This window comes from Barbus barbus, assembly GCF_936440315.1.
Source record: "Barbus barbus genome assembly, chromosome: 27".
NCBI classification, from domain to species: Eukaryota; Metazoa; Chordata; class Actinopteri; order Cypriniformes; family Cyprinidae; genus Barbus; species Barbus barbus.
The window spans coordinates 5,947,189-5,968,093 of record NC_136755.1 but is presented as its reverse complement, the minus strand read 5'-3'; the positions used below and the strand labels follow the sequence as shown (position 1 = coordinate 5,968,093).

At 37.8% G+C, this 20,905-nt stretch overlaps 1 protein-coding gene across 2 annotated transcripts; it reads right to left on the bottom strand.

Moving 5' to 3' along the window:
• Positions 1-438: 438 nt before the first annotated feature.
• On the bottom strand, positions 439-17,448 carry LOC306847406 (polyadenylate-binding protein 1A-like). 2 transcript variants are annotated; one of them, XM_079381335.1, is made up of 15 exons: positions 16,814-17,448; positions 11,991-12,184; positions 11,746-11,861; positions 8,573-8,712; positions 8,393-8,487; positions 8,155-8,292; positions 7,764-7,859; positions 6,737-7,009; positions 6,545-6,635; positions 6,340-6,450; positions 3,188-3,336; positions 1,663-1,747; positions 1,453-1,583; positions 1,251-1,349; positions 439-1,167 (listed from the first exon to the last, which is right to left on the bottom strand). In XM_079381335.1, exons 1-14 carry the CDS (start codon positions 17,004-17,006, stop codon positions 1,257-1,259), a joined length of 1,905 nt encoding a protein of 634 aa, XP_079237461.1. In that variant the 5' UTR covers positions 17,007-17,448; the 3' UTR covers positions 439-1,167; positions 1,251-1,256. The 2 variants fall into 2 exon arrangements, with proteins under 2 accessions (XP_079237461.1, XP_079237462.1); XM_079381336.1 differs by having other exon boundaries at positions 16,784-17,429.
• Between the last annotated feature and the right edge of the window lie 3,457 nt (positions 17,449-20,905).

Sequence of the window (20,905 nt, the reverse complement as noted above, 5' to 3'; positions counted from 1 at the left end):
GAACGTTTCTTCAGAATTCTCCAGCACAGTGCAGCTGTATTCTTTGAAAGATCACCCATATAAGGAGAAGGCACTTTTGTAGTATGTCCATGTCCTTGCTGACCAACCTGATGATTACCTACCCTTCTAAACTATGTAAACAACTCGACAGATTGAAAAAGCATCTCGGTGACCTACTTTTGAAATTAATGTTCAGGCATACAGTAACTTGAGAGAAATTTGAAGCACTGTGCACTTTCTTTGAAATTAAAATGTCTAAAAATAAATTCAACAGTAAGGTACCTCTGAACACACATGAGCTCAGCAGGAGATTTACAGCAGAGCAATAACATTGCTTCTGTTAGCCTACTTATTGGAAAACCATAGCACTCAACTTCAAAAGGGCTTCCAATGACAGGGAAAAAAAGATCGTTAGCAAATAAGTTTTACCAGGATTGTCCTGCTGTCCCATCAAAACAGAACTGTAGAATAGGGTTCCGTTTATTAAAATGATCCCAACATTCCATTTCTTTATAAACATCCCAGTTAAAAAAAGCTTTTCAGACCTTTGCTCACATTGGTTTACTTGTCAGCCATGCAGTTTTTGTTCTCCTTTTTTGTGCAGTTACACTCCCTTTCTGGCACTCATCACCTTCCTCTTTCATTCCAGCATTCCTAACCCTTGTTCTTCCCAGTAACCACACAGAGCCTTTAAAAGTGCAGTGTTACGAGACTGAATCTAGTCTAAGAACTTAAAACAACACTATTAGCATCCGAAATCCCCCTGAAACAGATCTGAAATAAAGACACACACACATTTTTAATGAACTTTATTTGAGCAAGCATATTTTTAATTTAAGATAACTTCACATTGCTGGTTCAGTCAGTTCTCCTACTGAGAACATGACACAGCCAGGCTTTAAAAGCAATAAAACAAGGCAGGAATGCTTTACGGCTGTTTATTCCCTATACTCTGGATTTTTTTTTTAAACCCCCAACATTATTTTTGCCCGTTTTTCCTTTTTTTGTTACTTTTTTAAAATACCTTAACTAGGCCTAGAATGCTTATCTCTAGACCTGGCTCTTTCAAGTTTTTTTTTTTAAATATGGTTTTCCATGTTTTGCGATGTTTTCAGTTTTTTTCAATGTTTCTTTTTCCTCTCGGTGAAGATTCAAGGTCGTGTCCCCCTGTAAAACAGACATCGTGACCTCGCAGTTCCCAACACAAACATTTGACGCAAGCAGAGAAAACACGTAAAGGAACACGTTACCTTGGCTTAGACGCTTGGCACGCCAGTAGAGTTGGTCACGGTTTTCTGAGCGGCTTCTTTAGCCTGGTGAGCCTGGAGTACTGCCACCGCCTCATCGACCTGTCACACAGTCGAAAAAAAACATTAAAACACGTCGACAAAACCTCTTCCAATGCTTCATTCTACGCGGTTCACAAAAACAGCGTTCAGCAACGAGTCCAACCTTGGAGCGCAGAGACTCTGGAGACTCCAGCATGTGGAGGAGCTCAGAGTTGTCGATTTCCAGCAGCATACCGGTGATCTTGCCAGCCAGGCTGGGATGCATATTCTGGATAAGTGGGAAGAGACGCTCACCTGTGAGAGGAAAATTAAACATTAGCCTCATTTCGTCAGGTGGTGGGAGGAACTTGCAGTGAAAAGCAGCACTATTTACCCAGCATCTGCTTCTGTTCCTGTGGCGGGGCAGCGGCGAGCATGGAGGCCGTGAGCGGTTCCTGTCCTTGTACGTGCACAGCAGGCTGTAAACAGAGTAAATGAGTACAGTCAGTGTTGGGAAGGTTACTTTGGAAATGTAATAGGTTATAGAATACAAGTTACCCTATTCAAAATGTAATAAGTAGTGTAACTATTTCAATTACTTTATTAAAGTAATGTAACTGATTACTGTATTTTATTACTTTTCTAAATTTCTAACAAATTGTTAGTCCTTTTGAAACATTTAAAGCAGGCAGGGTTAACCTTACAGTAGTGCTCAACACTGATTACAATCAGACTTTCAAAATTCTTATTTACTTGAATATTATAAACATTTAATTTTAAAAGCACAGCCACCACAAAATCAGACTTTAGCACTGCCTTTTACTTTTTAAGGTTAAATACGGATTTAAAATCATAAGATATGGTTTAATAGCTATTATACTGTTTCTGAAAACAATTCTTTGCATAGCTATGACAGGAAACACTGGCATCTAACAGTAAAGGTCATTGCACACGGAGCCTGAAATTTTCGTAAGCACTTTTTCATATTCGTTATCCTAAACATTTGTCACGCACAGAAACCTTGCACACTGAGTCCGATGCGTATTAATTAATCCGTTGTGAAAAAATTTGCAAAACAGTACAACATGGACTGAGTCTTCAAGCAGTGAGGATGATTTTTGTTTTAAAAAGAGAAAAAGAAAGGAAATATTGAGTCCATCCAATCCTGAGATTCCCCCTCCTTATTAAGGAGCAGCGGGATTATCACGGGCGATTCAAGGTTTACTTCAGGATGTCAGTGGCTCAGTTTGATGCTTTGCTAGCGATACTAGAGACACATATTAAAAAGACGACCACCGATTTCTGTGAATTTAGTGTGCAAGGATCTATATACAGTGCTTTGTGCTGCGAGATGAAGTGGATGAACTTGACCATCGCCATTCTGGATTTTGGCGTTCGTTTGTACGGTGGCTCTGAATTGTCAAAACACCTCAAAATGCTTGCTACGGATGTGAAAAATGCAGAAAATCTAATTCTAACAATCTTAATTTTTTTCATGACGGACGAAAGTTTCGGACAAAAATTTTGGACAATGTGTGCAATGGTCTTAAATCTTAAAAAATAAAGCATGCACACAAACCCAAATAAGAAATAAAGCAGTTATCGAATAAACGTGTCCAATTCTGTGTCCTAAACTCCTGAAACATAGCTCTCACATTTTAGAGCAATTAATGCAATTTGGGAAAGAAATCAATCAAATCTGTATGTGATTAAAAAAAAAATTCCGATGTAACCCCCTTCATAATCACTTAAAATTTCAAAAGTAACTAATTTAATTACACATTTTTCATAGTAACTAACAGATTACATTTACTTTGTAGTTAAATTACGTAATTCTGTTACATGTAACTAGTTACTCCCCAGCACAGAGTACAGTAAACTCAAAAGCATATCTTTTAGGCGTGATGGGATAGTCTTACCTGCTGCATGGCCACCTGAGGCGATGTGTTCATGTGCTGCTGGGGGCTGCGGACACTGGGGGCGTATTTGTACTGCGGTACGCCGCGCACTGGAGGAGCGGAAGCTGCAGCCGCTGCAGTGCTGGGTCGTGGACCCATAGTCTGAGCAGCTGAGAGAGAAACAACTCAATATTAATAATGGGCATGTTTGGATGTGGAGACAAGATCACATTCATCTGTTACAAGTAATGTTGCACACACATGTAAGGTGATTGTTCTTCTGCAATAATCTCTGAAATTATTAAACCCTCATTATGGATTCAAAATTTGCATAATATTCTTGCATTCTGGGGACTGTTCAGACCCGGTCATCTGAAGTCATTGTGTATTTTTTCAACTAATTGTGTATTTTTTAAACTATTGCATATGATCACTAGCTTCTGTATTGAGTCAATGGGAAATAAAAAAGTCTGTTTTGATTGTTACTGTATTATTACCATGTTATTACTATATTTACGCCTTTATTAAATCAAGAAATGTTGAGGTTGTACATGAACTCCAGAATAACCACTGATGCAAAACTTTTCAATATATAAGAAATTGTTTGAATATCATTATGTAATTCATAATAATGTGTACTCTAAGAATTACCAGTAACAAACTCAATTGACAAATCAGTTGATTAATTAAGTTCCTCTGAGCTTATAACTCATAACTGCTGAAAAACAAAGCAAACTTATGGTTTAAAAACTAACTCATGAAGTTAATTGCTCAAAATATACAAAACCCACATTTTGTTTTCCCAACCAACATATGTTTAAAACCCTTTAGAATTTTCGATATTTCTGCATAAATGACCCAAAACATCATCAGATTTTCATATAAGTCCTGAAAGTAGACAAAGAGAACCGAATCAAACAAGTGAGAAAAATATTTTTTGTCATTTGAGAAAAATAAATAAATTGTTGCATATCTGTGCGTTGCAAAAGTATGTGAATCTTTGCTTTCAGTATCTGGTGTAACCCCCTTTTATTATTTGTAAATATATATACACACACACACACACACACGGAACAAAATTATAAACGCAACACTTTTGTTTTTGCCCCCATTTTTCATGAGCTGAACTCAAAGATCTAAGACTTTTTCTATGTACACAAAAGGCCTATTTCTCTTAAATATTGTTCACAAATCTGTCTAAAACTGTGTTAGTGAGCACTTCTTTGCCGAGATAATCCATCCACCTCACAGGTGTGGCATATCAAGATGCATGATTAGACAGCATGATTATTGCACAGGTGTGCCTCAGGTTGGCCACAATAAAAGGCCAGTCTAAAATGTGCAGTTTTATCACACATCACAATGCCACAGATGTCACAAGTTTTGAGGGAGCGTGCAATTGGCATGCTGACTGCAGGAATGTCCACCAGGGCTGTTGCTTCATTTATTACTGCATCAATGTGGCGTGGCATGGAGGTGATCAGCCTGTGGCACTGCTCAGGTGTAATGGAAGCCCAGGTTGCTTTGATAGCGGCCTTCAGGTCATTTACATTGTTGGGTCTGGTGTATCTCATCTTCCTCTTGACAATACCCCATAAATTCTCTGTGGTGTTCAGGTCAGGCGAGTTTGCTGGACAATCAAGCACAGTAACACCATGGTCATTGAACCAGCTTTTGGTACCTTTGGCAGTGTGGGCAGGCACCAAGTCCTCCTGGAAAATGAAATCAGCATCTCCATAAAGCTTGTCAGCAGAGGGAAGCATGAAGTGCTCTAAAATTTCCTGGTAGATGGCTGCGTTGACTGTGGACTTCAGAAAACACAGTGGACCAACACCAGCAGATGACATGGCAGCCCAAATCATCTCTGACTGTGGAAACTTCACACTGGACTTCAAGCAACATGGATTCTGTGCCTCTCCACTCTTCCTCCAGACTCTGGGAGCTTGATTTCCAAAAGAAATGCAAAATTTACTTTCATCTGAAAAGAGGACTTTGGACCACTGAGCAACAGTCCAGTTCTTTTTCTCCACAGCCCAGGTAAGACGCTTCTGGTGTTGTCTCTGGTTCAGAAGTGGCTTGGTAGCCCTTTTCCTGAAGACGTCTGAGCGTGGTGACTCTTGATGCACTCCAGCTTCAGTCCACTCCTTGTGAAGCTCTCCCAAGTGTTTGAATCAGCTTTGCTTGACAGTATTCTCTCAAGCTTGCGGTCATCCCTGTTGCTTGTGCACCTTTTCCAACCCAAATTCTTCCTTCCAGTCAACTTTGCATTTAATATGCTTTGATACAGCACTCTGTGAACAGCCACACCTTTCAGTAATGACCCTCTGTGACTTACCCTCTTTGTGGAGGGCGTCAATGTTCGTCTTCTGGATCATTGCCAAGTCAGCAGTCTTCCCCATTATTGTGGTTTCAAAGAACAAGAGATACCCGGAATGTATACTGTAGGGATGGTCATTAATTGAAACTCAAATGTAAATATTCTAATATTTTGAGATACTGATTTTTGACTTTCATCAGCTGTAAGCTCTAATCACCAAAATTAAAACTAAAAAAAAACTTTTGAAATGTTTTACTTTACATGTAATGGATCTAAAATATATGAAAGTTTCACTTTTTGAAAAGTTACAAGAAAAAAAATGAACTTTTTCACGAAATTTTTTGAGATGTACCTGTAATTTCACCTCGGCTCAGAATGCTTTTATGACGCGAGATTAATGTAAACAGCCCAATGTGAACACCCTTGTAATTCGCTTCAACTTTTTCAAATTTTATGAATGATTATTTTAGGTTCAAGTGTGTATAAGGATTCGGAAACAAGCAGAGTGCGGCTGTTTCTAAAGCACGCAGTGCCATCTGCTGTTCAAAACTAATCAACTCGAGAAAGAATCGCTATGCATTAGGAAGAACTCAGAATCGATGCCGAATCATTTCTCGATGAATCGATTTATTTTCCCAGCACTTCTGAATATTCTTTGTCACCAAAACCTCATGCCCTGCAGAGTTTAGCGCCAACTTGCCTCAACACACCTGCCTTGAAGTTTCAAGTATACCAAGCAAGACCTTGATTAGCTGGTTCAGGTGTGTTTGATTAGGGTTGGAGTTAAACTCTGCAGGACACCGGCCCTCCAGGAACAAGTTTGGTGACCCCTGATGTAAAGGCTGAAACTACTCACCAACACGCTGAGTGGACATCATGCGGGGCACCTGAGACGCAGGACGCATGGTGTTGAAGGTCTGAGGTCTGGGGGCAGATGGGCGCATTGTGCCTGGCATGTTCTGGAAGTCTGTAGGAAAGAGGTTAAATGTCTTCATTAGTATGAATCAGTACTATTGGATTCATTTAATAAAGCAGGTTTCTGGGATACAAAGTTGACTTACGCTGAGGCCGGACGCCTTGTGCGGTCCAGCGGGGACTGGGTCTGAGCTGGGTGAGCTGACTGGTAGGGTAATACGCAGCTCTGTTCTGGGCCTGTGATGCAAGGAAATCATTAGTAGAAAAAAAAAAAAAAAAAAAAAAAAAAAAAAAAAAGAGCAGTAATGTTAATCTAAGCAAAATGACAACCAACCCACCTGTGGAATGGCAGCCATGAAGTATCCTGATGGAGGTGCAGGTTGGTAGGGGTTGATAACGGGGTTTGGCACTGCACGGACACTGGCCATCCTCTGCATGTACTGGTTGGTGAGATGGGCCTGCCGTTCCTCTTTGCGCTGAGCAAGAGCCACATACAATGGCTTAGTGGCCACAATACGGCCATTCATCTCAGTCACCGCTTTAGTGGCTTCCTCAGGGGAAGAAAAACAGACAAATCCGAAGCCTTTACTGCGACCACCGTCCATCATAACCTGTGACAGAAGATGGGAAAGACTTCAATTTTTGTCTAAAAGGCAACATGCAACAAAATCAACATGAAATGGCATTTGCAAAGATATTAAATCAAGGGAAACAAATTAATTTTATTCCTCTGAATGGTGGAAACTGGGAATTTTATACCAGAATGGAGCCAAATTACAGCGTTGACAATCGGCAAGACTTTAAGGCTAACGAGCGTAATTGACAAGGCGACAAGTTGATGAAATGATTTATCCATGTTTTAATAAGCCTCTGATCTTAGAGCCTTTTAGATGGATGCCGAGACTTCGTAAGTTGGGTAGAATCTGTGATCTCTGACCAAGTTTGTTTGTTGGCTTTCGTGACTGAAAGCCAACTAACCCTGGTGGTCAAAATCCTATTGGGTAAATTGGCAGTGGGTGGAGTCACACAGACCAAAACAAAAACCAACACTGAACACACATTTCAAAGTGGAATAACTGGCTGTAGAATAGTTTTTTTGAAGAAACAAGTATGTAATGTAATGTTTGCAGACATAGAAGAAACATGCTATGGTATTTTTAGGCTTTAGTACAGTAACTAAAAACATTTCTGCGCTGCAGTAACATGCACTGATAAATTATACACAATTAGACTAAGAAAGTATATTAAAGTAAATCAATCAATTTTTAAATCCAATGAATTTTAGTAGGACCATCACTGTATACATTTAGTTCTTGTAGAAAATGTCTAGAATGTGTATAAATAACTTTGGATTCACAATTGTACCTTGGCACTGGTGATTGTACCGAAGGGAGAGAACTCTTTACGAAGACGCTCGTCATCAATACCATCATCCAAGTTCTTCACGTAAAGATTGACACCCTGAAAAGACAGCAAACGGCTGTGAAGAACTGCATCTGTGAGGGCACTTACAACACACTTCCCCTGGATTTAATAAATAAAATTAAAGATCCAAATGCAGTTACACAGTCTAACTCATGTCCTTGAATAAGAAACATTTGTACATAGCCCTTCTATCCCCAATATCCACTATACAGGAACATGAGGCCCATGGGCTACAAATTCACTGTTGCAGCCGTTTTGGCCAGTGTGGTCCACGGAGGAGGAAACACCGAATTTGACAAGGCTGCAGAGGTCAGAGTTCAACCTCACTGACCTGGTAGCGAGTCATGCGGTCCTGCTTCATCTGCTCAAATTTGCGCTTGAGCTCAGTTTGCCGCTCCACTTTCTTCTGAGCACGACCCACATAGATGAGCTTCCCGTTCATCTCTTTGCCGTTCATCTCATCCACAGCCTGTCAGAAGAGAGCAGAACTAATGTGTTGTACGTGTGCATCCTATGGTTAAGTTTGTGTCAGGAAGTCAATTATTTTGACTACATTAAGTTGAACTGACCCTCTGGGCATCTTCATGCCTCTCAAAACTCACAAATCCAAAGCCTCTGGACTTTCCATTTTCATCAGTCATGACACGGATGCTCATGGCAGAACCTTATCAAATGAGGAAAATCTTTTGGTAATGTGTAAGTCAATAGATAATAGCAGTGTATAAATTGCAGTACTACAAAGAACTTACCATATTTGCTGAAGATGTCCTTGAGTTTTTCATCATCCATGTCTTCCCCAAAGTTTTTGATGTACACATTTGTAAATTCTTTGGCTCTTGCGCCAAGCTCAGCCTCCCTCTCCTTGCGAGATTTGAAGCGCCCGACAAACCTGATAGAAATTAGGAGCATTTAATAGGAGGATCTAGTGGATCTCAAAGCAGTTACAGTGGTGTGAAAAAGTGATTTAAATTTTTTTGCATGTTTGTCACACTTTAATGTTTCAGATCATCAAACAAATTTAAATATTAATCAAAGATAACACAAGTAAACACAACATGCAGTTTTTAAAATGAAGGGTTTTTTTTTTATGAAGGGAAAACAAAATCCAAACCCACATGGTCCTGTGTGAAAAAGTGTTTGACTCATCCAAGAGGTCACAAAAGACCTGTTGGAAACTTTTCCTTCGTCAAAGCAGAGACCAGGAGACTTTGGGATAAGTTACTCTTTATTGAGAACTCGCTGTCCGTCGCTGTAGTCATCCAAGTCTAACTATGGCAGTAGACAATATACATTTCAAGGGGGAGGGATTTACATAGAGGTGGATCCACTCGGAACAAAGCAGGTAAATTAAGTATACAGGTTTAGGAACCCGCCCCAGACTCTAAGGTGTTACCAGCCCTAATCCAATCAGCATAACTATTTAAATGTATAAATGCTAATCCAATCACCCTAACTATTCAACGACTGGGACTGGGGCTCGGGCTCCAAGAGCCATTAAGGACAAAAGGTGAGTGTCTCCGTAATATGACTCATTTAACTTACAATGGAGAAAACAGGTCTGGCAGGAATCTCTTGCTGGAAACTCCGTAATCATCATTTATACCTCAAATGCTAAAATCAGTCTACTAAACTTTCTCATTTTATATACTATTGTATTGGAACCTAAATTAAACATTTAATAAATTTGTAATACAACAGACCCCACAACAACATCTAAAGAACTGCAGGCCTCACTTGCCTCAGTTAAGGTCAGTGTTCATGACTCCACCATATGAAAGAGACTGGGCAAACATGGCCTGCATGGCAGAGTTACAAGACGAAAACCAGTGCTGAGCAAAAAGAACAAAGGCTCGTCTCAGTTTTACCAGAAAACATCTTGATGATCCCCAAGACTTTTGGGAAAATACTCTGTGGACTGACGAGACAAAAGTTGAACTTTTTGGAAGGTGTGTGTCCCATTGCATCTGGCGTAAAAGTAACACAGCATTTCAGAAAAAGAACATCATACCAACAGTAAAATATGGTGGTGGTAGTGTGATGGTCTGGGGCTGTTTTGCTGCTTCAGGACCTGGAAGACTTGCTGTGATAAATGGAACCATGAATTCAGCTGTCTACCAAAAAATCCTGAAGGACAATGTCCGGCCATCTCTTCGTGACCTCAAGCTGAAGCAAACTTGGGTTCTGCAGCAGGACAATGATCCAAAACACACCAGCAAATCCAGCTTTGAATGGCTGAAGAAAAACTAAATGAAGACTTTGGAGTGGCCTAGTCAAAGTCCTGACCTGAATCCTATTGAGATGCTGTGGCATGACCTTAAAAAGGCGGTTCGTGCTCAAACCCTCCAATGTGGCTGAATTACAACAATTCTGCCAAGTTGAGTGGGCCAAAATTCCTCCACAGCGCTGTAACAGACTCATTGCAAGTTATCACAAACGCTTGATTGCAGTTGTTGCTGCTAAGGGTGGCCCAACCAGTTATTAGGTTTAGGGGGCAAGCACTTTTCCACACAGGGCCATGTGGGTTTGGATTTTGTTTTCCCTTCATAATAAAAAACTTCATTCAAAACCTGCATGTTGTGCTTGTGTTATCTTTGATTAATATTTAAATTTGTTTGATGATCTGAAACATTAAAGTGTGACAAACATGCAAAAAAAATAAAAAATCAGGAAGGGGGCCAACACTTTTTCACACCACTGTTATTTCTAGAGGCTGGTTGGCGTAACTTACATTTTATCAAGACATTTAGGATTTTTCAACAATATACCATATATCTTTGTTTGTAATTAGTCATTATTAATACAACAAATGCCAAGCCAAACATTTTTCTTTAATTGAAATGAACAAGGAAAGCTTTCCACAGTTTATTACTCAATTAACAAGGAATAATTATTTAACTTGTATAAACCAGGTTTGTTTAGTATATACACTACCATTGAAAAGTCTAGGTAACATTTTTGAAAGAAATAACTTATTCAGCATGGACATATAAAATAGTTTGAATATGACAGTAAAGACAATAATGTTTCAAAAGATTTATATTTCAAATAAACGTTCTTCTTTTGGAAAACAGTCTATTTATCATCAAATCCTTTTTTTTTTTTTTAATTCATCAAAAAATGCATCATGATTCATGGTTTCCACAAAAATATGAAGCAGCACAACTGTTTTCAGCGGTGATGATTTTTTCCTTGATTAGCATAGAATGATTTCTGAAGGATCATGTGACACTGAAGACTGGAGTAATGATGCTGAAAATTCAACTTTGCATCACAGGAATAAATCACATTTTAAAATATAATCAAATAGAAAACAGATTTTTAAAATGCAATAATATTTCACAATATTATTGTTTTTACTGCATTTTTAAATAAATTTATGCAGCCTTGGTGAGTGCACATTTAATTATCTTGTACAGACGTCAAACTATTGAATGGTAGTGTATCTCAAACGCACTTCTGTGAACAATTTATTGATGACAAATTATTGAAATAATTGGCAGTGACCCTCCTGGAGCACTATATCATACCTGGGATTGTAGACTCTACAAAGTCTGTCATAATGCAATAACACTTGCATGCAATCTTTACACAAACATATATTAGGCAATATAAAAATGGACACCAAAATGTTTTTCAGAAAGTTGATTTAAAGAATAGTTCTCCCCCAAAAAAAAAAATCAATAAAAAAAATAATTTTTCGGTACATTTCCATTTCTGGTTGAACTATACCTTTAAATTTTGTGTTACAATATTTTAGAAAAAACTCTTTAATGTCACTTAGTCCAACTCTTCCACACACTTCAATTCCAAATCAAGTCTGTTAGTCAATAAAGCCACTCCTCATGTTAGCTGGCAAGCTGTTTTAGCGATTTTCCTTCAACCTAATGCTCAGGTTTGGGACAATGCTAAAAATCTCACTTACACTTTTCTGTCATTCAGCAACATGCCGTTCATTTTCTCAATGGCTCTTTCAGCGGCCTCCTGGGTCTCAAAGTGCACAAAGCCGTAGCCCTTTGAGCCATTCTCGTCACAAACCACCTTGAAAAAGGATATCAGGCATAAAATCATGCACACACGGACCAAAAGAAGCACTCGTGCACAAAGAAAATCCAACCTGCAATCATCAAATCGCTGCAAAGCACACTCAAAAGCGTGTATGTGACTTACCTTGCAGGACAGGATGTTGCCAAACGCAGAGAAGGTGTCATAAAGGGCTTTATTATCAATAGACTTATCCAGGTTCTTGATGAAGATGTTTCCAACGCCGCTCTTCCTCAGAGAGGGGTCGCGCTGAGACCACATGATGCGGACAGGTCTACCCTTGATGACGTCAAAGTTCATAGTGTCTAAAGCCCGTTCAGCTGGAAGCAAAAACAATTATGAGTCCACTAAAATGATTAGCACTTAAGGCAAGACACTATTGGCAAAACCATTGTTTTTTTATTTCACGCACTCATCAATTTGAATATTTCTGGATATTTTGCATCCACGTCTTTTGGACTAGTAGAAAGAAAACCTCCAAACTACATATTTAAATGCATGTTTTATTACAATATTGGTGTCTATTTATTTCTTTACGATTTAACGCCATATCAGCGGCAATGGCTATATCCATGGCAAAGTCAACAGTATTAGGATTAAAATAAAATATTTCAATACATTGTTTACAATAATTTAACAATGCTATCTTAAAAACAAATCAACATACATACTTAAAATACCAATAGGAACAATAACAAATACATACCCCAATTTCAGAAAAGTTGGGACGTTTTGTGAAACGCCATAAAATCAAGAATGTTATCTGTTCATTCTCTTAAGTTCATAAACTTATTTAATTGACTAAAGTACAAAGAAAAAATTTCAATGTTTTCACTGACCAACATAAATTTTATTTTGTAAAATTGACAAATTTTGATTTGGATGGCTGCAACACACTCCAAAAACGTTGGGACAGAGGCATGTTTAACACTGTGTCACATCAACTTTCCTTTTAATTACAAGTTTCATTGTTTGGTTATTGAAGATACTAATTGTTAAAGTTTTACGAGCAAAATATTTGTCCAATCTCACTTGATACAAGACTTCCGATGGTCAGCAGTCTGATATCGTCGTTGTCTGATTCTCCTTTTCATGACTGGTCATACATTTTCAATTGGAGACAAATCTGGACTGCAGGCAGGACAGTCTAGCACATTCACTCTGTCTCTATGAAACCACGCTGTTGTAGCTGGCACCATCTTGATCTAATAACCATGAACTTCCCATGAAAGACATCATCTTGATGGCAGTATATTTCTCTGTACAATTCAAATATACAGTCAGGTCCATTAATATTGGGACATCGACACAATTCTTACATTTTTGGCTCTATACACTACCACAATGGATTTCAAATGAAACGAACAAGATGTGCTTTAACTGCAGACTGTCAGCTTTAATTTGAGTGTATTTACATCCAAATTAGGTGAACGGTGTAGGAATTACAACAGTTTGCATATGTGCCTCCCACTTGTTAAGGGACCAAAAGTAATGGGACAATTGGCTTCTCAGCTGTTCCATGGCCAGGTGTGTGTTATTCCCTCATTATCCCAATTATAATGAGCAGATAAAAGGTCCAGAGTTCATTTCAAGTGTGCTATTTGCATTTGGAATCTGTTGCTGTCAACTGTCAAGATGAGATCCAAAGAGCTGTCACTATCAGTGAAGCAAGCCATCATTAGGCTGAAAAAACAAAACAAACCCATCAGAGAGAGAGCAAAAACATTAGGCGTGGCCAAAACAACTGTTTGGAACATTCTTAAAAAGAAGGAACGCACCGGTGAGCTCAGCAACACCAAAAGACCCAGAAGACCACGGAAAACAACTGTGGTGGATGACCGAAGAATTCTTTCCCTGGTGAAGAAAACACCCTTCACAACAGTTGGCCAGATCAAGAACACTCTCCAGGAGGTAGGTGTATGCGTGTCAAAGTCAACAATCAAGAGAAGACTTCACCAGAGTGAATACAGAGGGTTCACCACAAGATGTAAACCATTGGTGAGCCTCAAAAACAGGAAGGCCAGATTAGAGTTTGCCAAACGACATCTAAAAAAGCCTTCACAGTTCTGGAACAACATCCTATGGACAGATGAGACCAAGATCAACTTGTACCAGAGTGATGGGAAGAGAAGAGTATGGAGAAGGAAAGGAACTGCTCATGATCTTAAGCATACCACCTCATCAGTGAAGCATGGTGGTGGTAGTGTCATGGCGTGGGCATGTATGGCTGCCAGTGGAACTGGTTCTCTAGTATTTATTGATGATGTGACTGCTGACAAAAGCAGCAGGATGAATTCTGAAGTGTTTCGGGCAATATTATCTGCTCATATTCAGCCAAATGCTTCAGAACTCACTGGACGGCACTTCACAGTGCAGATGGACAATGGCCCAAAGCATACTGCAAAAGCAACCAAAGAGTTTTTGAAGGGAAAGAAGTGGACTGTTATGCAATGGCCAAGTCAATCACCTGACCTGAATCCGATTGAGCATGCATTTCACTTGCTGAAGAGAAAACTGAAGGGAAAATGCCCCAAGAACAAGCAGGAACTGAAGACGGTTGCAGTAGAGGCCTGGCAGAGCATCACCAGGGATGAAACCCAGCGTCTGGTGATGTCTATGCGTCCCAGACTTCAGGCTGTAATTGACTGCAAAGGATTTGCAACCAAGTATTAAAAAGTGAAAGTTTGATTTATGATTATTATTCTACAAATATGCACATATGCAAACTGTTGTAATTCCTACACCGTTCACCGGATTTTGATGTAAATACCCTCAATTTAAAGCTGACAGTCTGCAGTTAAAGCACATCTTGTTTGTTTCATTTGAAATCCATTGTGGTGGTGTATAGAGCCAAAAAATTTAGAATTGTGTCTATGTCCCAATATTTATGGACCTGACTGTATGCCTCCATGTCAATAGTACCTTTGCACATCTGCCAGTCACCCATGCTGTTTGCTCTGCTGCACCCCATACCATGACAGACATTTGCTTTAGCATCTGTTGCTGATGAAAGTCTGGATGGTCCCTTTGGTCTTTGGGACTGAGAACTGGAAATCCATTTTTCTTGGAAACAAGTTGAAATGTAGTCTCATCGGAGTACAGCACAAATTGTCTCTTTGACTATCTGAGATGAGCTGTGGCCCAGAGAACTCGGCAGCATTGCTGCATAGAATTGATGTATAGCTTTCTCCTAGAGTAACAGATGTTCAGGTTACATTTCTTGATGCAGCAGCAGACTGTGGTAAATGACTGTGGTTTTCCGAAGTACTCCTGAAACCATGTGGCTATATTTATCACCGCAGCATGATGGTTTCTTATGCAATGCCATCTGAGGGCTCAAAGGTCAGTCATATTCACCTGAGCTTTTCTGCCTTGCCCTCCATGTACTGAGATTTCTCTGGATTCCCTGAATCTTTCCACATTATTATAAATATGGTAAGTGGTGAAAGACCTAAATTCTGTGCAATTTTTGATTTGTTTGACACTTCTCTCATGAAATTTGGCACAAAGTGATGAGCCATGATGCAGCTTTGCTTGCAAAGACTGAGATGCTCCTTTATACCCAAACATGACACCTTGACCTACTACCAATTCACCTGCTTACTGTGAACCGTTTTAAAACAGTTTAAGGTGGATATTCTATAAACTTTCACTTTTATTTTGCCTCCGTCCCAACTTTTTTGGCGTGTGTTGCAGCCATAGAATTTTGTTCATATTTACAAAATACATTTACGTTGGTCAGTAAAAACTTTGGAAATCTTTTCTTTGTACTTTTGTCAATGAAATAAAAGTGAAAGAGAATGAACAAAATCACAGATTCTTGATTTGATTGCTTCTGGAACTGGGGTTGTAGAATGTATGACACGGTATAATAAAACTCTAAAATTAATCCAGGAGAAACCTTTTTAAAAATCTATTTCTTTAAAAAAAAAAAAAAAAAAGTTCTCTCATCGTTTTTGTTTTTACAGTTTTAATTTTATTTGAGATTTATATGGACTTTATTTAATTTAATAAAAATATGGTATTTTCTGGAGTCATAAAAAGTAAAACGTTAAACAAAATTTGAATGAAATGAAGTTAAATTTGGACCCGTCTTCATCCAACAATCACACTTCTGTTCCGATACAGACAGATAAATTCATATTTAATTAGACAACACCTCAGTCGAAATATTTAAAACACTTCAGGAAACTTAATTCAAAACATCTGTCTTCATGTACTGTTATTAATCAACTAGGGGAGTATATGCTCAAATCTATGAATTAATATTGTGACCTGTGGTGTATTGCCTTAAATTTGCAATGGATGACCCTGACATTACTGGAAAAAGTGCCTATTTTTGTCTCATGTAAATCATAAAATTGTCCATCTGAATAACCAGATTAACTACTCCAAGGATAAAACTGATACATTCATTACATAGACATTGCTTAGTCCCTGCCTACATTGAATTTTAATTCAATTTTTGCCCAATCCCAAATTCATTTCTTAACCCTTGTTGTGCAACCACCAGAATCCACATGATATATGATGATATATGCAACCTGAATCCCCCCCTCAAAAAAGCTCTCGGATTGCACACTGAACATGTCTGACCTAAATTAGAGGGGCTGCACGTGACACCTCCATGACCATGTTTAAACCCATTGAAAACAGCGTGATAAACCTTAATAAAGCAGGCAGAACAGCCAGCCATAATCAATGCGATCAAGCCATTTTCATGACAGGGGTTATCTGTGCTGCACACTCTCAACCCACCCACGCCCTAAATATGACCGGCATGCAAGTCACTGCTGTCATGCAACACCACGCGCTATGCATGCAGCTGTCATCCTCAACGCTTTATAATTCATAACCAAACCAAGACGCGTGTGCTGCATGTGGATGAGATGCATAAGCACGCTACATTTAATTTTCACCGTGTTTTTATCGTCAGTGACATCATTTACCGTCTGCAGGCTGCTGGAAGTTGACATAGGCATAGCCCAGCGACCGGCGCGTGATCATGTCCCTGCACACCCGGATAGAGAGGATGGCACCGGCTGGGCTAAACTTCTCGTAGAGCATGGCTTCAGTCACGTCCTGGTGCAGGTCTCCAACATACAGCGAGGCCATGGGGTAACTAGGAGCGCTGGGGTTCATTTTCTCTTCTCGCGCAGCGGCGCTAGCGCGTGAGCTCAACTGCGTCAGAATATAGCTAGCGGTCAAGCTAACCTTTACAATGAAAACCGTCGACTAAAAGATTACTTCGCCTGGACGACTAAAACGTTTCGGTTAAAATGACGAATATTTATGGCAACTGAAATTTTAAAACGTGAAAAACCGAATCGAGCAAACCGTTAACGTTAGGTCGTTATCTTTTCGGGGTTGTTGAGATGTTTCAAGGCCTCCAGCTCTCACTTCACCGATTTAAAAAAAAAGAAAGAAAGAAAATGATTTTTTGGAGTTTTTAAAAGTTTTTAAAATTTTTTTGGTATTTTTTTATTTTTTATATAATGTGTGCCGAGGCAAGCTCCGGAGCACACGCGCACTCTCACAGCACTAACAGCCGGGGATCGGGAGAGAAGGGGCGGGGCGAGCCCTCACATATAAATACCCACCGCTGCGTCATCCACCGACGCAATGTGACGCTCAGCGGTTTTGATTGGATGAAACGTGTTAGAGCCTACAGATCTGGCCAATAAGCTTTAAGAACGATGAATAGTTGATTTTTGTAACGAATGTGAAAATAAATACGTAATTTTTTAACATTTATTAATTTAATTTAGAATATGTAATTCGCTTTTATAAATATTTAATATTTATACAGTGGTGGCCAAAATTATTATAACACTAGTATTTTAACCAGCTAAAAAATGGGTTTAAGTCAATTATTTCTGTTTTGCTGTAGTGTGTCAGTAGGAAATATCAGTTTTACCATTAATTTGCCATTAATTGTAATAATCCAGTGAGATTTTAGTGCTCCACACAGAGATCTGATCATCATCCAGTCTGTCTGGAGTGACATGAAGAAACAGAACATTAATATATATAATAATAATAAATAATTATAATTAATATTTATTCAATATGTTAGATGTGAGAATAAATAAAAAACTAAAGGACACATTCTGAAATGTGAAATATGGCAAATTACAAAAGTAAGTCATTAAAATTTGCCATTGACACTCTCTTATGATTTGTTTAACATAATTTTATAGCTATTATTTGGAAATTACACAACAATAGTCTGATCACAGGTTTTTCTTTGCTTTATTTATCGTGTCAATCAATGTCATATCAATCATGTTCTTTACTGACACTGTTTTCTAACTTTGTTGGAGGCAAATTAGTTTGTCATGGAAAATACATATAAATAATATTCACACAATAAATATGAAAACGGTTTATTTCACTTAATAATTCGTATTTGTATCATGGATTTTTCTTGGGTCTGGCACAAAGGTATTTGAAAAGTCAACATTTTTCTTTATATAACAAAAATAACTAGTTAAATTAAAAACAAGTCAAAGAAATGTCATTTCCAAATGTAATTGATCAGTAATACTTCAATAACTGCACTTACAGTGGGTCTTAGTGGCAGATATATTAGTGATAATTGCTTTGATCAAATAGGATGCAGGTGAACCCATATAGTCTTTGATCAGTGTTGTCTTTTAATCTCTTTAACAATCCTCATTGTTCATAGTTGATTAACAGCATAGGTGTCTGTACTGAAGATCACCAACAGAGGGAGTCCCAGACCTGGAAGAACCACTGACTGCCGCAGATCAGGATTATATTCAGATTTCCAGTGCAAATGTCCCTGCTGGATGTAGGAAGCATCATTTTATTACCTTCTAATTATTTATTAATTTATGAACACAAAGGCTATTGGGAGTATTTTGTTCTACAACACTAGCAAATAAATATTTTCAGAATTAGGGGAAACTAGAAGTTGTCAAAGTCATGGCAATTAAATAGCAGTTTCATTTTTCTATGATTATTTTCCAGAAAAAAAAAGCACTCTGATCTGATAGTGGGGCATGTTGTCATAAATGATCTGGATTATTATTTTTATTGTTAACTAAAACTATTATAATTGAAAAAAAAAACATAAATTAGTAGAAAAACTTCAACTTGAACTGAAATAAAATCTAAATAAAGCTAAATAGAATAAAAAAAAACTAGTGAAAATGTCATAAAGCACATAAAATTACAGTGAAAACGGAAAATATAAAAATAAAAGCAAACTCAAAATATGATGTGTCACATTCTGCTGTTTATTGCAGTGTTGACAAAAATATATTTTTTATTTTTGGTAATTGAAATACAATAAAATAAAAATATTAGATTTAAAAACAAAAACAAATAATTTCTAATGTAAACAGAACTAAAAACTAACCTAAGGTAAATAGAAATAAAAACTAATAAACAACAACAAAACCCAAAAACGTAAACTAAAATGAAAGTGAAAACTGAAAATATAAAAATAAAAGGTAATTCAAAATATGATCTTAGAACCGGATCCCAGATATTTCATATTTACAGACTTTACAGTGTTCAATTATTTCATGAAAGATTGATTTAATGCTGTCTAATTGTCCACACTAACCTAACTGGGTCATATTAAAGTCACCTTTATTTCTAAAGAGAGATTGTTTCAGAGCAGCTTCACAGTACTGAACAGGAAAGTAACAGAATGACACAAACTGAAATTATGAGGCAAATCTACAATCTGCTATAAAGCAGCTGCAGCGAGACAATAGTGTTGATTCAGTTCGGCTCAAGAACTCTGTAAAGTTCATTCATTATCAAACAAGCGATAAGCAGCTCTACTGAAGTTCAGTATTGATTCAATTCAGGTCAATAACAGTGTGCAAAATTCATCAATTATGAACCAATTAGATTCATCAGAGCTATAATGCAGAAGACAATAATGTAATTATTGTTAAGTTTTGTTCTCATAGTGTTAATAAAGCTGAATATTAAATATTGAATGAACACTGTATTGATGGCAGAGCTGCAGTGTGTAATAATGCACATGTATTGTCTTTGTGTTACTCAGAGAAGTTTCTGTCTCCGTCCCTTCCTGCTGATTACTCATCCTCTCTCCACATAAGTGCTGTTGTTCAGCACCCATCTCCATGGCAACAGGGCCCATCCCACAGCCGTGGCCCGAGGCTCTTCACTGACACACCCCAACTGAGAGGAGCGGGGCCTTTCCAGAGAGCCTTCCAGAGGTGCTCCAGTTCACTTCAAAATACAGTACTGGGTGGACAAAACAAGCATTCGTTTTGAAATCGGCCTGGAAATCACAATAGTGCAATTACAACATATTTCCAGGTTTATACAGTATATAATAGAATATGTATGTGTGCGCGCATGTTTTTTTATACCATTAAATTAATTGTATTTATTCCAGTTTTAAAGAGCAATTTCTAACCACTAAAATGTGCAGTTACTAATCATTTTCATGATTTTGAAAGATTTTCTGGTAACACTTTACAATAAGGTTCATTAGTTAACTACTTAAGTTAACATGAACTAAAAATGAGCAATGCTTCTGCAGCATTTATTAATCTTAGTTCATTTCAACATTTACTAATGCATTATTAATCAAAAGTTGTGCTTGTTAACATTAGTTAATTCACTGTGAACTAAAATGAATGACTGTTTTTTCATTAAAAGATGAAAACTGTAATAAATGTATTGTTCATGTTTGATAATACAGTAACTAATGGAATATGGAATATGTTATTTGGAAAATATAAAATAAACCCTCAACCACAAGATATGCTGTAAACCACAAATAAAGTATGCAAAACCATTCTGAATAAAGCAAGACATATTTTAGATAATAAATCAATGCATATTCTGTATAATACATTTATATTACCGTATTTAAGTTATGGTGTGGAAATCTGGGGAAATACCTTCAAAACCAATTTACAATCCATAAGTATATTACAAAAGAGAGAAATCTGAATTATTAATAATGTGGGATTACTTTATTAAAAGGATATGTGGATGTATAAGGGGATTGTGGGCTTATAAGGCTG